Source organism: Pseudonaja textilis, chromosome 2, assembly GCF_049901715.1.
Source record: "Pseudonaja textilis isolate UNSWEBS1 chromosome 2, rPseTex1.2, whole genome shotgun sequence".
Classification (NCBI taxonomy): Eukaryota; Metazoa; Chordata; class Lepidosauria; order Squamata; family Elapidae; genus Pseudonaja; species Pseudonaja textilis.
In genome coordinates, this window is record NC_141991.1 from 58,974,002 (window position 1) to 58,991,022 (window position 17,021).

The 17,021-nt window shown below is 39.5% G+C and overlaps 1 protein-coding gene across 2 annotated transcripts in view; it reads right to left on the minus strand.

Moving 5' to 3' along the window:
- Positions 1-17,021, minus strand: part of TWF2 (twinfilin actin binding protein 2) — a 55,781-nt gene that overhangs the window by 27,967 nt on the left and 10,793 nt on the right. For both annotated transcript variants that reach the window (XR_015741658.1, XM_087924026.1), the window contains exon 2: positions 15,427-15,504. Coding sequence is in view for 1 of the 2 variants with exons in the window: in XM_087924026.1 (XP_087780152.1) it covers positions 15,427-15,504 (78 nt within the window). In the remaining variant the exon portion in view is untranslated. The remainder of the gene's footprint in view (positions 1-15,426; positions 15,505-17,021) is intronic.

Sequence of the window (17,021 nt, forward strand, 5' to 3'; positions counted from 1 at the left end):
GGGAGAGGGGGAAACACCTTTGGGATAGAGGAAAAGAATATGTGTCTTCCTCCTTCCCCAAATTGTATGACTGGAAGACTGAGGGTTTCAAAATAAAACCAACCCCCACCTCATCATTGCTGTGCTTTTTGGAGAACACTAATGCGTATTAGAGTTGTAGTGCTTCAAGAAGTTCTTTGGACCATTAAAAAAAAAAATACAGATCCTTTACGAGCAGATTCTACGGAGCAGAACCATCCTTGGTTTGCATGAAAGATCAAAAACATGATAAGCTATTTAAGGAAGAAAAAATGTCATAATCTGGCAATCCCAATAGGCTACAAAAAAAGAAGTTTATCATTCTGGGTCACATCTTACACATCTTAGCAAGAGAGCACACACACTTTTTTGAATGCTACAAAGGGATCACCACCAGAACGAACATTTATTTATTTAATCTGGCTTCTCATCTCACAAAAGCAGTTACTCTAGGCAGCATACATGAATTAAAAAGATAGTTATAAACAATGACTCATGATGCCCAAGATAAAGAGTACATTTCAATCAGAAAAAACTATATCAACAGCTGAGTCTGCCTAATCTTCTGGCTCAAACATCTACCATTAAAGCACAGGGCAGGGAGTTTCTGTGCTGGGACTTTGAAGGACCAGTTTTACCCAATGCAAGGACTGATTTTGTCCAGCAGAATTATTTAATATAAGTAGCCTTAATATTATTTTTGAAGGAAGGGTATACCTGTTTCTACATTTCTATAGGAAGTATAGCTACACCCAGTTAGGGTGTTCCATGTGATTATTCTGAAATAAAAATACTAGCTCTTAGTTTGAATGTTTTAGCCATAATTCTGCCAGGTACCACTTGGCAACCATTTTACATGACTGAGCAATATTGGTCTGTTGCCATCATCTGTTTACACAGTTTTCTAAGATGACACGATTGAGTAGCATGCTTTCGGAGGCACCAGATCTTTTGATAACTGATTTTCCCATTTCTTCCTAATATACAGAAATAGAAAACAAAGTCCAGCAGGTCAAAGAGCTTGCCAGATTAACTCCCACAGCAGTTTTCTTTTTCTTACTTGACTCAGGATGTATGGATGACTACTAGCCCTTCTCAGGAACCTTGGTGCACCTTGGCCTTTTGACTTCTTTATTTATAGTAAAACCTCTTGTTCTTTTTCTAAGCATTGTTCTCCCTCCCAGAGTTTCACAAAGTGGAAAAATTGGGCATTACTCTGAGAAGTTTTCCTCACTTTCATCTAACTGTGGCACCACCAGATCCTGATAACTTCATTTTCTGCCCCAGTAACTTCATTTCCTTCTGACTTCCAGACCATACCTGAAGTTGAATAGTGTTTTTCCTATTTTGGCAACTTTAAGATGTACGGCCCATTCATTTTAAAAGTTGCCAAACTGAAAAACACATTTAAAGCATCCTTAGTGTTAATATAGAGCTTTCTCTTCCTACTCTATTTCTCCCTTGTGGATTCAGTCTGACCTGCTCCACTGACCATTTTGCTGGGATGCTGGCAGGCGCTCTCTCTCTCTCTCTCTCTCACTGACCAGCAGCTGACAGTGGTGTCAACTCCATAAAGCTGTCCATTGCGTCAGAACGATCAAACATATACCCCTACAGTAAGAAAAGGATAAACCCAGGAAAGTTGCACCATATATTCAGAATGGAAAGGCTTGGCTTCAAGTCTCATCTGACAGTCACGTTAGGAGCAATTTCATTGCACTGCAGTGCAGGAATTCAAAAACAAATACCACCCTTGTAACTAAAGAACCCAAAGAACGTAATGAGCTGGGGCAAACAAAAACAAAGCCAAGATAATTCTATCTGCATACTTCGGTTTTCTTCCCCAACTAAGGCTATGAAGAGTTCAACTGGCAGTAAAAGTGCTTTAATCAAAATAGACACTTTTTTTTAAAGAAAAAAAACATGCTACTTACAATGCTTATCAAAACTATAGTCAAGCTTTTCTCATGGCTGTGATAGATTTCCGCCCCTTCCATTTAAACGATTGTTGGAGATTTGTACCTGGGCAACTCTCAGTAGTTTTCTTGGCAAGGTTTTTCAGAAGTGGTTTGCCTCCAGGAGTGGGATTCAACCGGTGTTACTATCGGTTCGGTCATTTTGTTTTGCATGTGCATGCATGTACAAAACCCTTAAGCTGTGCCTCCCGGTCAGCTAAAAAGCGCTGTGTGCAGGTGCACAGCATTTGAAAAGCCTCTTTTGTCCTGTTTTTTTCACCCTCAGCTGTACCACGCAAAGCAGCTCAGGTTGAAAAAGCAGGAAATAAAGGACAGGTAAGAGCCCAGGTGGGTGGGCGGGCCAAACAGCAGCAAACATAGAACTGGTTCAGTGTCTGCTGTTCTTCAGAGCTACCAGTTCTCTAGAACCAGGCAGAACTGGTATCATCCCACCCCTGGTTGTCTCCTTCCTAGGCTGAGAAAAAGTGACTAGCCCAAGCCTACCCAGCTGGTTGTGTATTTAAAGCAGAACTAGAATTCACCTGTCTCCCGGTTTCTAGCCTGATGTCTTAACCACGACACCAAACAGGCTTTCTGTGGTAGAGATATATAAACCTTTTTCATGCACATGTCTGTGGAAATCAGTTTTCCACGTGAATGTATTACTATAAATCTATAGTATTCTGCTTCCCAGTCTAATTTCTACCAATTCATATAATTAGACCTCTGTGACTTTTTCGTATAGAATAGAATAATATAGCTGGAAGGGACCTTGGAGGTCCTCTAGTCCAACCCCTGCTCAAGAAGGAGACCCTATACCATTTCTGACAGATGGGCGTCCAGTGATGAAGCACCCTCAACTTCTGAGGGCAAGCTGTACCATGGGTTGATGGTTCTCATTGTTAGAAAATTTCTCCTTATTTCTAGTTTGAATTTCAGTTTGAATTTCACTTGATCAGTTTCCATCCATTATTCCTTGTCTGGCCATCAGGTTCTTTGGAAAATAGGTTGATCTCTTTCTCTCTGCAGCAGCCCCTCAAATATTCTCTTCTCTTTACTAGACTAGCCAGGCTCAGTTCCTGCAGCCATTCATTGTATGTTTTAGCCTCCAGTCCCTTAATTATCTTGGTTGCTCTTCTCTGTACTCTTTCTAGAGTCTCAACATCTTTTTTTATAGTTTTAAAACTATAAAACGTGCACATTCTAGATTCCATTTTCCCCAACCTATATTTCAAAATGTATAGGCCTGGATGGGCATCAAGCATTCAGAGAAATGCAAACAATAATTCAGCAAGAAAATAATTTCAAGTGATGACTCTTAACCTACGCTGACACATCATGTAAGACATCATTACTTTTACCCATGTTTAAAACAAGCCATAAAAATACTAACTCCTAAATTATGACTTATAAAGTATAATAACATCTCATTAAATCACCTAATAAATTATTGATGGCTTGAGTTTATTATTTCCCCCTTATTAGCCAATCCAACCAAGGTAGGGCTATATATTTAAAAAAAATCCATAAACCATCTCTCCCCCCCGCCCTCTTGAACATATTGTATATAAGCTCCTCTATACCTACTTAGCTTGCGCACCTACATTGGGTATGCTATGGGAGTTTGGGATGAAAATAGCTTTATTGTTAAAAACTGGGTTTCCTATTAAGTGAACAGTGAAGTGCTTAGTCATTTATTCACTTTCATTGTGGATTCTTCTTCCTTATCTGGCAGCAATATTCAATAATCCCTGCTATAGCCTAACTTGAGCTCACCTCCTTAGACTACTAACTTGTTATATTCTTTATCTACGCCTTTTCTATCTTAGATGAACAAGAAAAAGATAAAACCTTCCCACTTTCCCTCTACTGCTTTTCCTGTTATTTACATCCATCTCTCAAGCCATTCCATTGAACAACTCCTTTTGAAGGGGCTCTTTGCCATCTTTTTCTTGGTAGCTTCTCCAGACATAATTCTCCCCCGGATCTTTACTATTTAGGATCCTCATCTGAGAACTCAGTGGGAAAACTACTGTTTGATTGATTGGGTTATTTTTTACAACCTTTGCTCCTCTCCTGTCTTATTCTTTTTGTTGTTGTTGTTTCTTCTCTTTTGCCCATTTCCTTCAGCCCCTTCTTTTCCTTTGTTCCTTTTTCTACCCAGCCATCCTTTGAATCTCAAGTGCTGACAAGTTTGTTCTTCAAAGTAGCCTCAGGTGCCTGCTTCAAAGGGTCGGGCCCCTCCTCTTCCCACGCCTATATGCAAATCACGTCAGGTAATTTTTCTGTCTGGCCTCCTTTCCGGGAGCGGCAAGGAGATGGAAGGAAAAAATCAATAGGGAAAACACCAAATATTAGAATATGAAACAGGTGCCCTGTGAAGAGCCAGACGTAGAACCCTAAGGGCACCTAGAGTGCTCTACAATTATGACATCTTGCTTTTCTGTTTTGCTAGCAAACCTTTGGGGCAAATCCATAGATGTTATTATCCTACCCTTGATGTGCAACTGTTAATTATTTAGAACTGAAGGACACTGAATAATCACAAGAAGGCATCTAGGTAAGCTGCATTTGGTAGGTCTGAGCCCAGCTAAGTCCTCTGGAAGCCAGGTTCCCACATTCAGATTCTCTTATGATCTCTCTCCTTCATGTTTTTCCAGCAATGAGCTAGTTATGCGGTCACACAACACACAGAAAGGGCACAATCTAAGGCAGGGATGTCAAACTCGTGGCCTGTGGGCCAGATGCTTCACGTGCTGGTCCCATCTGGTTTAGCGAAGGGGGGGGGGGAAGTCCTGATATGTCACGTGATGCTGCAGTGACGATGTGAGTTTGACACCCCTGATCTAAGGTGATTGCAGAACTGTTCGAAACTATTCTTCACCAGAGTGCACTATTTACTAAAGATATGTTAGCTGTCACTTATGTCACTTTAGGATTGGAAATCAGCAAGTTGCATGAATTCCCAAACAAATACAAGAATTATACTGTAATACTGACAATGAAGTGTAAACTTTTTATGTAAGCTATTATGATTTTTTTTCCTAAGCAGCTGAGTCTTAACATTCTGACCTTTTTCCATTAGCATTAAAGTAATAGCGGAGTGAGTCAACAAAAGAAAAAAAAATCTATTTATCCAATTTCTACACCACCAATCTTACTAAGTGACTCTGGGCAGTTTACAATTATGGCCAAATCTCAGAATGACCAGTAAAAGAACAATTGCGCTCCAACACTAAAGCTCTGCAAACATAAGGTTTGTGCTTCTAAATCCAAATAGTTGTTTTCCAATCCTGCTGTTCAATGCAGAAAAAAAAATCAGAATATACAAGCATAGCAAACGTGAAGGGAAGACGTGGGTCAAGATGATACATTATGTGATATTGGGTCCTTTGTGGTCCTCATCTCTTTAAAAAACCTGGTTTAAGAAAATTGCAAAAATAAGATTTCCTCTTTATTTACACATTTTTATTCTACTCCAAATTGATCAACTCTGTGCCTTTTAATAAGTACTACATTTGAACAGAATGCTAAAGAAAAAAACCATCCCAAGAAAATAAATATAACAAAGAGGCAAAACCTTAAAACAACAATGCTCAACATACTGCAACTACCCGGTAAAAACTTTAAAGCAGGGGAAATGGCACATTCTTTGATAATCCATTGCAAATGTCATATGAAAAGAGGTTGTGGGAGAATCAAGTTTCTTCTTAGTGAGTCAAGAGTTTGCAATTTTTTTTGGCAGCAATTCAATCAAAAAGTCATTTTGTCTCCATTTAATCTTCTTTCTACTGGGATATTATAGCCACAGAAACAAAATAAACACCTAGGTTCCAGCCACTAATACTCTTCCTAATAGAAGGTATGATTTATTAGCTTCTCTTTATTGACCACTAATTGCTACTTGGTACCACTGTAAGTGCAGTTGGGTTTGTCCCAAGTCCTCCTCCTGATTTTATAGAACGGTCCATAAAATTTCTTTGGCAGCTAGATGGAAGTGGTTTGTCAATTGTCTTCCCCTCAAAGGTTTTCTTAGTCTATCCTGTAGGCCTGCAACCCCAAAGAGCTTTCCATCCGATCCGGACCAACCTTCTTTAGCTTTTAATTTCAAAACTCAAATTGCTCTCATCATTATCAGTTGAGAGAAGTGGTTGAGACCTATGAAAAGCAGAAGCACCGACAGAAAAGTACTACAGTTTAACATAGGCTTGTTTCTTGCCCTTTTGATTTTCGTGTTATAATATGGCAGGGGTGTCAAACTCCTGGCCCACGGGCCAGATGCGTCAAGCACTGGCCACGCCCATGCCTGGTTTAGCGAAGGGGAAAAAAGTCCCGATACGTCACATGACCCCGCCATGACGGCAGTTTGAAACTCCTGCAATATAGCTTGCGTGGTGGGGAAGAAGTATGCTGCATTTATTACTTGTAAATCAGCTCTCTATACAAGTGGTCCTTGTTCAGTGACTGCCTTGCTTAGCGACTGTTTGCAGTTATGAAAGGCATGGAAGAAATCATTTTGCAACCAGTCCTCCCATTTGTAATTTCACGGGTTCCTAAAACAAAGGAAGTTGAAATAAGATAACAAAACCAGCAAGTTTCATGTAGTGACCGCTTAACTTAATAACCAAATTGTCAATCTGAATTGCATTTGCTATAACTTATTCTGGATTCAGCTCTACAAATGTTACCTTTTGGCATATGAATTAAGTAAACCCCACTGAAGAGGCATCGCTTGTGTTTCCTTACAGCTCTTCTCCAACTGACAAGGATGCTATATGCTCCAGCCATCATTATATAAAAATTAAAGAGTTGCCCATTCCACCCAGGTAAATGTGATCCATCAGGGAATGGCCTTAATCAGCAGAATGGTCCAATTTCCTACACATCACAGAGACTCCCAAGTCACAGCACAGATACTAAACAACAAAATCTCCAGTTTGTACATAGACTATCCTGGGCTAGTAAAGTTTCTTTGATGTACAGTTCCACCACTGTTGTATATAGAACCTGTTTGTTCTTCCTATTTCTGGATGCATACTAGACTTTTCCCTAAAGGTCTATATTATAATCCATTTCTTTACCAGAGGTGACCATGCTTAGCTTCCTTGTTGGAACCAAGTAAAAGCAATTTATAAAGGCAAGAAAATTCTTCCCCTAAGGAATTTGCAGAGTCTTCTTTCTTACCTGGGAAGTCCTTCCTTATCTTCTGGAAGTCCAAGTCAAACTTGGGATTGTTCCAGCTCCAGAGTGATGTGCTAAACTAAGGTTTATTGTTAAATGCAAACAGAGTAAAGTGAGCCTGTAGCCTGTCATGGTTCTTTTACATATACCCAGATTAGTGGGCTCCAAAACCCCATAAAGACAACCCAACCCAACCTGGCCTCTAGGCAACATATCCACAAGTACTCAAAGGCTAGTACCCATTATTTACTATAGCACTCTTCTCCAATTATATTACAACTCCTATTCCTCCACTACTTTCTCTACTGGAGAACAATAACTTTTCTATTTGCTTTAGGCTGTTCTAGTTTTCCACACAAACCACTTTCCCTCCCACACCAACACTCACAGCTACCTCTCTGCTCAAAGTTTACAGCCACCAGTTGTTAGGTTGGCTAGAAAGAAGTCTTAAAGGGACAGGGCACCCATAGGCCAAGTGCTACTGAGTAGCCCTTTCACAAAACCCATGGCTGGAGTCATGTGTGCTACTAGTCACGCATACAAGGTAGAATGCTGTCTCAAGTGAGCGATGATGTTCAGCTGTTGTTTTTCCAAGAGGAAAAATACTTAGTTTTGAATGTAAATGAACTCTTCCTTCCTGCATAGAAGAGAGACTCCAAATCTTCTTCAAAATGAAAAAAGAGAACTGTGAAGAAAACCTCATGTATTGAACTCCTATTGAATGCTAACAGGCAAGTAAGAGGTAAGTAAATGAAGGTTAGATCCAAACTCACTTGCTCCCTTCATTCAGACCAGATGAATTATGATAGTTGAATGAAAAAGAATTGTGAAACAGGACTGTTCGGCTAGGGAAGTTCTTTCTACAGAATTTGTTAGCCTCTTTTTTGTTATCACTCTAGATCAGGGGTGTAAAATTCAATTTCACTGAGGGCCACATCAGCGTTGTGTTCACCTCAGGGGCCGGGATGGGTGTGGTCAGCTTGACGTCACTGGTGTAGGGGCACCAGCGGTGGCCTGAGCGCTCTACCAGAGAAAACGGGCTCCCAAACTCCGTTTTCAGCTGTGACAACCTGCTACAATCCTTTGCCAGTGAAAATGGAGCTTGGGAGAGGCGCACGAAGGGCAGCCCAGTGGGCCACAGTAAAACACCCCGTGGGCCAGATCTGCCCCCCCGGGCTTTGACACCCCTGCTCTAGATAACTTCTAGGGTCCTTATCTGCAGGGATTATATTAGTTACATGGTCTTATAGCTCCTTTCACAACCAGCTCAGCTTTCTCCTGACCACAAGATAGCCGTATAATCCTAAGTCCTTCAATTTCCCTCTCCTTTCTCCTTTAAAAAAAAAAAAACATTTGTCATAGTTTAAACATTCTGAGGAATGGAGAGCAGCCAACTCCATCTAAGTCCTGAGCCAAGTCCTTGAAATCAATGACGACTCTGGTGACTCATTTCAGCCTACAGATTATAGTTACTTCTTACTTAATTTGGTATAAGTCTTTGTAATCTTTAAACCATAGATAAACATTGTTTCTGTACCCACAGACACACCTTAACCTTGAGGCTTAGAGAAGAGGAAATAATCCTTTTCCCCCACAAACAGAGGTGAAATAACTAATATTATTGAAATAATGGAGGGGGAAAAAAGAAACTTCAAACTATCCAAACATACATTGCAATGATGAAGGTACTTGGATATAACTCCCAAACACCAGTTTTTCTAACTATATGACAGGATATTCTATACCAAGATGCAAACTTAAGTCTGATTTCAGTAATGTGATTCTTCTCCCTTCCAGTCAGCCACCCATACTCCCCCCACCCAAAAAAAGCTATATCTTTTTCTAATACCTAGACCACAATATATTGGCTATAAAATGAACCAACAAAATGGGTTTAATTGTAGAATGAATGCCCAGAGGTTGGTTTATCTTACATTTTCTATCTGTGATGATGGTCAAGCATTAAATAACTACACATGAAATGTACATATTTAGACCACGTATGCTCTTAGAGATGTTTATTTTTGTTTTTATTTATTTTTATTTATTTTGGTTCGTCAATTGCTTACAAGATAATAGGTATAAATAAAACATGTATTTGGTTCCAGGCATTCGTTATTTAGCTTCTCTTTAAGAACAAATAGGGCCATACTAAAAAATTGCAGACCACTCACCTTCCACATACATTAGATCTGGGATAACTATTCCTATAAAATCATTTAGCTTCTATGATTGTTGGAAAATGATAGAGAATGTGCAAAGCTTTGGAAGAGAGTGCACTGGTCTCAGGATAAACCTACCATCTCCTTGCAGATTCCATATAATATGTCTCAACATTTAGAGAAAGCAATAAAACAAGCTAAATGACAATTTAATTAGAAACAAACTTCCAAAAGATTTAAAAAAAACAAAAAAAAGGAAACAATTTATGTAATAATTGTCTTGCCAATTTCTGCTCTTGTTTAGAAGAGATGCTTCTGAGGGCACATTTATCCATTTAACAATCTGCTGTCAGAAGATACATATAACCAGTTTCTTTACTCAGATTCATATACATATAGTCATACACACACACACACACAGAGCCAATATGTTAACAAAAGTGAAGAAAGATAGGGCTAAAGAAGAAAATTTCAACACTTTTCAGAATGTCTTAGAGGGCACTCCTGTGATAGCTAATTGAGATCCCACTGAATTTTGGGGAACTTACTTTATGAAACCAGTTATAGCATTGAATCTAAGTTTGTTAGGGATTCTCACCTACCAGAGTAAACATTCTTACCTATCAGAGTAAACATTGACATTGGGGTCACAGCTACCACTGTAAGATACCACTGTAACTGTTCACTGTAACTTTTGTCACCTGTCTTTCCTTGTCTTGTTCCTTGTCTTGTAAAAAATAGCAATGAACTTATAGCCCTACATCTTTGGAGGACTAGCAGAAAAAGATACTAACAGGAGAATGATTACATTCTCACTGAATGCAATATAGCTTTTTCACTGAAGTGTGATTGCATTTAACTTTTTTTCTGTCAATTTCCCTTGCTGAAAGTATTGTTTAGAACATTCCTCTCACAATTAGTATTTTCTTGTGGAAATGGTATATTATACATCGTCAGAAGCAATGAATGAAAGTGAACAAAGTTAGTATACATATATACATATATACATATATACATACATACATACATACATATATATATTTAAAACACAGGGATGGACAGACTTTGAAGACAATACTCAAAGAACTACCTCTCCTATCAAGACATTTAAACCAAGGGTTCTCTCTCCCTCTCCCTGCCCCCCACTCCACAAACACTGTTTTAAAAAACCCAATTTAGCCAACTGAAAGCTGGGAAACTATTATAACCAACCCCGCTTCCCTTAATAGCTACTAAAAGTACATTCCACAGAAATTATTTTCCTAGACCAGCTCTAGTTACTGATACAGTTTCCAGGAACTGCTGAAATGACTCTGAATTCCTTGAATACTCCCTGTCAGCCAAGGATGGAAATCACTTTGGACCTATTGCTGTGCTTTACAGGAGTCAGCTGACATATTTTTAATGCCCGTCAGATGGATTGTTGATGTTTCTTAGAGCCAGGAGTTGTTGTTTTTTGTAGAATTCTTTCTATCCAATCAAAACAAAAAAACAAAAAACAAAGCAGAGACTTGAGAAACATTTAAATTCTTAAGTGCCTTATTGATGATTTGGAAATGTAAGCTGATGATGGCAAAGAGAAAGCTTCTGGTATAGATATGTCATGGCTCTGATTAAAACAAAAGCAAAATTGAAAACTTTTCTATCCTTATAAGTATAGTATAAAAATAAATGTTGTGGTTCGCCAGCTGCCAGTGCAGATGGCGGCAGAATCAGACAGTGAGGAAGAAAGGGGCCTAGTCAGGGAGTCTGGAGAGGACTTGGGCGAGGGTTCTGCGTCCGATGAAGGAATGGGGCCAGGACCATCTGGGAGTGGGAGGCTGCCTTTGGAGCCTTCAGAGTCTGGCAGCAGCGAAGCAGAGGACCCCAGGGAGCCTGTTCCCAGTGTGCGTGCGCGCAGAGCTGCTAGAAGGTGAGAGCAGCTGAAACAGAAGGGGCGACTTGAGAGTAAGGCTGGGCGGTGATTGCCCCTCCCATAAGGGATAAAAGTCAGAACTCAATTATGAAATCTTTGCAGGAAGCAAAGTAGTTCGTTAGATTCTGAGTCCTCCCTGAAGCTCTGTCTACTCTGGTTGTTTTTTTTCTGGTACTTCGGTTGGTTTCTGTTATGATTAATTGGATACTTTTGCTTTTGGCAGCATTCCACAGCACTGAAAGGCGTGTACTTATCTTGGGGAGCTGTTTAAGATTAGTTCTGGCTGGGAATGAAAACAATTCCCAGCGTTGCAATAAAATAGACTTTGCTTTTGAAACAAGTTTGATATTAATTACATTTGATGAAGCCTGGGTCAGAACAATAAATGCCCATTGGATGGGGTGTAGTTTGCACGGAAAAATGTCAGATTTCATCAACAGCAAAGGATGAAAAAATATCTCCCAAAGATCAAAATAATACTTAGGGAAGGGGTGCTCTTGGTGATCCCTGCCTCTGCTACCAGGTTCCCCCCACAAATGAGACCCCCATGCATCCAAACACACAAAAGACATGGAGTCATAGACATAAGTCACACTGATAAATCATCACACAATTAACTTGGAACACCCCATAAGCATCTTCATAACTTCCATTCCACATGGGGAAAGTTGTTTGAAACTCTCCTACTCCTTTGAAAGTTAGCATGAATCAGTTCCAAACAACATAATTGCTGCATATGCTTTCAAATTAAGATACTTTTCTTAAAATCATTAAAACAATTCATGTTAAAGTAGCATTTGTCTTACAATAGCAACAGCAGATTCCTTAAACTATTCCCAGTCTTTTCAATTATAACAACTGGCAACTTTCTTAAACAACTTTTTGGGGCACCTTCCTACCATATTATTAAGAATCTCTAAAACAGAGTTCTTGACTTATGTGTCTGTCCTCCTTAAAAAAGTTCCCCTCAAGTCCAAATTGACTTTTGGTGATATAAGTTTTCTTTGTATTGCCGTTTGACATTGCTTTCTTTTGGTTTTTTTTTCAACATCTTAATCTCACCTAAGGATTTCCAGGCAGTTGCTATACAAGTTCTAACCCAGGTTAGCTTCTGAGCTCACCCTAAGTTGGCTATGGCTAGCACTTCCTGAGGCCTGTCCTCTCTTCCATGTCTTCTGTCTCCTTTGACCCTCACACTATCTGTTCGCCAAATATAGATATTAGAAAGAGTCATGATTTAAATTCCTCTTACGTCAGTTCCCTGTAACCCCTCAAGTTTTAGAGTGGCACATCACATAGATATAAATACCTCATCCACTGATGATTAAGGAAGCTTCCTAGGTTGCATTCATAGAATGCATCAACGCATTCTAAAAAGCTGACAACCACATCAGTGACATAGAACGGAAGGGAAAGTCATGTTCCATCTGAGCTTTAGATAAGACCTAAACCCTCTACAGAGTATGCAACTGAAGCACTCCCTAAACTGTCCCTATTAAGTTGTGGATGAAAGTTCTCCCGTACTCTTTGTAAAATCATGTTCCATGACGGAATGTGAGACTTTGCCTATTTTTTGGAGGGCTGGTAAGCTAAGTGGAGAAAGATCTGAAATACTTCCACTCTGAATCAACTGCCAACTTGCCATCATTCCTAAGCCAATGGGGAAACTCAAAGAGGTATATAGTAGGGGAGGAAAAGAAACTGGGGACTGATTTAATCTGTCTTTCTTGAATTCATGGGTAAACCGAAACATAATGACCTCCTGATATAATGCCTTACAATATGTAACAGGGAAGGATATACAAACACTAAGGACATTAGTTAAAGTAACATACAAAAATACATATTAAAATAACTTGCAAAAGTAAATTGCAGTTCTATAGTTAGAACTGCATACAATAACATGCATATTGGAAATAACCTAAAAATATATAAGGATTTGTCTCCCAATAACCTGCCAAATAGTGTCTAAATGTAAAAGAATTTAATTTAAATTTAAAAATGGGGGGAACCATGAATCCAATGGGTGTGTCTATGTATAGAGAGAGGCAAATCAAAAGGATAAATATAGAGTACAGGTAATCCTTGACTTACAATCATTTGTTTACTGACCATTTGAAATTACAACGGTGCAGCATGAAGGGACTTAACCTTCAGTTAGAACTGCTGCACTGCTCCTCCAGTTGCATAAAAAACATTCGGGTGCTTGGTGTGGGAAGCAGGTACCTCAGGGGGTGAAGGAGACCCTGGGAGACCCAGGCAGCTCATATATAAGCTCGGGAAGTGCTGCAATACAGCCTGCACCGAGCCTGCCAAACCCAAGGCACCCTGTGGTCTGCTTAATGACCGCAGTGGAGAGAGAAGGGTGGTGATCATTAAATGAGGTGATCACCCAGGCACTTTGCTTAATGATCACCATGACTTACAACCATAAATCTGGGCTTAATTGTTGTCATAAGTCAAGGACTGCCTGTAGTGAAATTTACATAGGAATCTAATGAGAGTGACATAATGTCCAAACAATTTAAATAATAAAGAGTTCTAGCGTACACAGATCTAGACTCCTACTTGAAAAATATTAGGGTAGCCTATTGTCATGAATAAATGTTTATCTTCCTGACTCATTATCTATCCACTGCAACAGAATAAACACATCAGGGCAGAGTGGAAGAGAACACTTGAAAGATGATATGGGGAAGGCATTCCATCAGGATGTAACTGATCTCCCGTAAACAAGAATATAAACAATTTGGAAAAACAAAGAGTCTAGTTCTCATGGAGAACATTTTATGTTTGGATTTTTCAAACTGGGAGGGGCTGTAACATGAATGGAGGCTCCTTCAGGTACAACATTTTTCCTAAACATAAAACAAGCAGGTGTTTTTCAGCCTTAGCAATTTAAGAGCTTGGCCACCTAGCATGCTGGCTAGGGAAATCTGGGAATTGTAGTCCATCCCTCTTAAAGTTGCCAAGGTTGAGAAACACTGCCCTTATTTTTCCCCCCTACTTGATTACATTTGGCAACCCCAATATTAAAGAGCCAACATTCAAAGCATAATAGCTATTACTAAATAATCATTTTTAGACAGATCAGTGTTTTTTCTACACTATATGGGTTCTCTTTGTTCAGTGGGGCTTAGCTCAGATCATCAGGTGGGCTGTTGTCTTTCCATTTTAACTTTGAGCCCAAGATAGGAGATACAGGTGACATAACCAGTAACTTCAGAAGATCCCCAGAGTAGGCAGGGCCTAGTTCTGGGGTTATGAGGAACAGAAGTGAGTTTTAAGGAGCGAAAGGTGTGTTATCGCCTTTGCAGAATTATGATCTCAATTAGGGGAAACCCTAAGGATTTACAACTTGAAAATTTTTAAAGTGTAAAGTGCCTACAAGGCTTCAGATAGCAATTCTGCCCCTTAAAACATAGTGCCATTCCAACCCAAACATCAACCCCCAAATGTTGGGTTTGTCCATTCTTCTACTAAAGGGATATTGAGGGCTCAATGTAATCCATAGGCTTTTGCTAGAAGGAGTTAACTGGGGGAAAAATCTAAACAGATAAAAACAAACAAAATCATTTCATAAGCTTGAACATTCCTATATCTGCTAATCTGGTTTAAGCATACTGAACTGAACAGGATCCACTCTTGGACAATATTATAACTATGTAATATAGTTGCAATGCTGACATACCCGAGCTGGAGTTCTTATTGAACTTTGCCCCAAAAGACATATACTTTGAAGGTAATTTAAAACTGACGTCTGGGACAGAACCCTTCCTGAAAAACCATCACATTAGAAAACAAGTCTTCATGTCTTGGCCAGTCAACAACCCCTTTATTTTAGCTACTTAGTTTCTGTTTATTTTGCCCAGGATACTCATGGGAATAATTACTGAAAACGTGAATGTACTATGTACATCAAGAAGAATTGTTGGAAAAGAAGCCAAGGGGAGGAACAACTAATAATATTATTTGCTTCTTTAAATGTACAGCTGTGTTGATAGCACACTTGTCCCCTGAAGTCACAGTTGTTGGTCCTGACTCCTGAGTAATTATATAGCAGCTTTCACCAGAATTGCTCACCGATAGGTTGAATGCACAATGCCCACTACTGTACTCTGTAAAAATTGGTGCTGGGAAGGTGCAGAACAGGTTAAACAAACTGGTTGAAAATGTCAAGGAAATGAAAACTTACCATCCTCAATTACGATTTTGATAAGACGGATTGAACCATTCCGAGCCTTTGCAAAAAAGTCCTTTAATTCCGTAGTGGCTAAAAGAATCAGAAACATGCTGATCAGAATTTGAATCCCCAAGTTATTCCACTCTCTGACACAATAAAGGAAACAGCAAAAAAGAGGGGGAAGACCCGAGAGACACCCAAAAGAAAAAGACTAGTACAATGAAAAAAAAAAAGGGAGCAGATTTCTAGTTCTGATCAAGGCTGTCTGGAGTAGTATGCATTTCACTTTCACAGAGGTTTCAGAGTTAAATACCAGCTGGAAGCACATGTGATCCAGAGAACTTGATACTTGGCTGGGGCAAACATAATATCCCAAATTTAGCAATCCGTTGGCTTCAAAATGTAAGGTGGGCTCAAGTGACAGTTTATTAAATGTACAGCATATCCTGCTGTGCAGACCAGACAGGCTGAGAGAGCGGCTGGAAAATGGGATGAAGATGGGTAGGAAAAACCCCTCTGATTTTACTCCTGTGACAGATATATTTTGCCTTTGACATCACTCCATCCCAGGCTGGGCAGGTTCCCTTTTTTTAATAAAAAGTTTTTTATTTTTACAACAAAAACAAAAAATAAAGCCATCTTTCAGTTATACAGTGTGTCGACTGGATACATATATCTTGTGCACATATTAATATCGGCTGGGCAGATTCCTGAGGAAAAATATTTACATAGGAATCAGAACTGGAGAGACTCTGGCATTTGTCTTCTGGCTTTCTGATGTGGATCCTTCAAGGATAGTTTTTATGACCTTGAAAGTATGGTAGCTGGTAAGGTTTCCAGTGCTGCCAAATTTAAACAACAACAAAGCACCCAATTTCCACAAAATCAATAACTAGTACTGCAGTTACTGAAGACAGCAGATAGCATTACCCTTCATACAAATAATTAAATGCATATGGATTTGATCACTTTGCTTGGGGATGATGTAATCCCAAATGTTCTGAATACATTTTACTGAAGATTGGCATGTCCAGATGAGTCAGAAGTTGACACGCATTGATCTCGTTTCACTGAGAGCCCAAATGCCGTAATAGGGAAAGTACAATATCACCAATGATTGGTTTCATTTTGTAATTAAAACAACTACAGTAATAAATACAGTGATTTGTGGCTTGCCTGTCAGAATTATTTTCACCTTTCCATTATTTTTAGTATAATCCTTCTCCCCCAAATACTATAACACTACTGTGCAAAAAATCATTATTTAAAACATCTGTTCTGTAGCCATACACTGGAAATAGGATCTCAAACTATACGGGTAGTCCTCAGCCCCAGAAAACACCCAGTTTCTCCACTTTAGAAAAGGAAGCAATTACAGTGTCATGGTTAGCGAACAGTTGCTCTGGAGAACTCATTAAGCCAGAGGTGGTATTCAGCAAGTTCTGACCAGTTCTGGAGAACCGGTAGCGGACATTTTGAGCAGTTGGGAGAACCGGCAAATACCACCTCTGACTGGAGATTTCACAATATCCTTCCCCTGCCAGACCCACCAAGTCACGCCCACAGAACCTGTAGTAAAAAAATTTTAATCCCACCACTGCACTAAG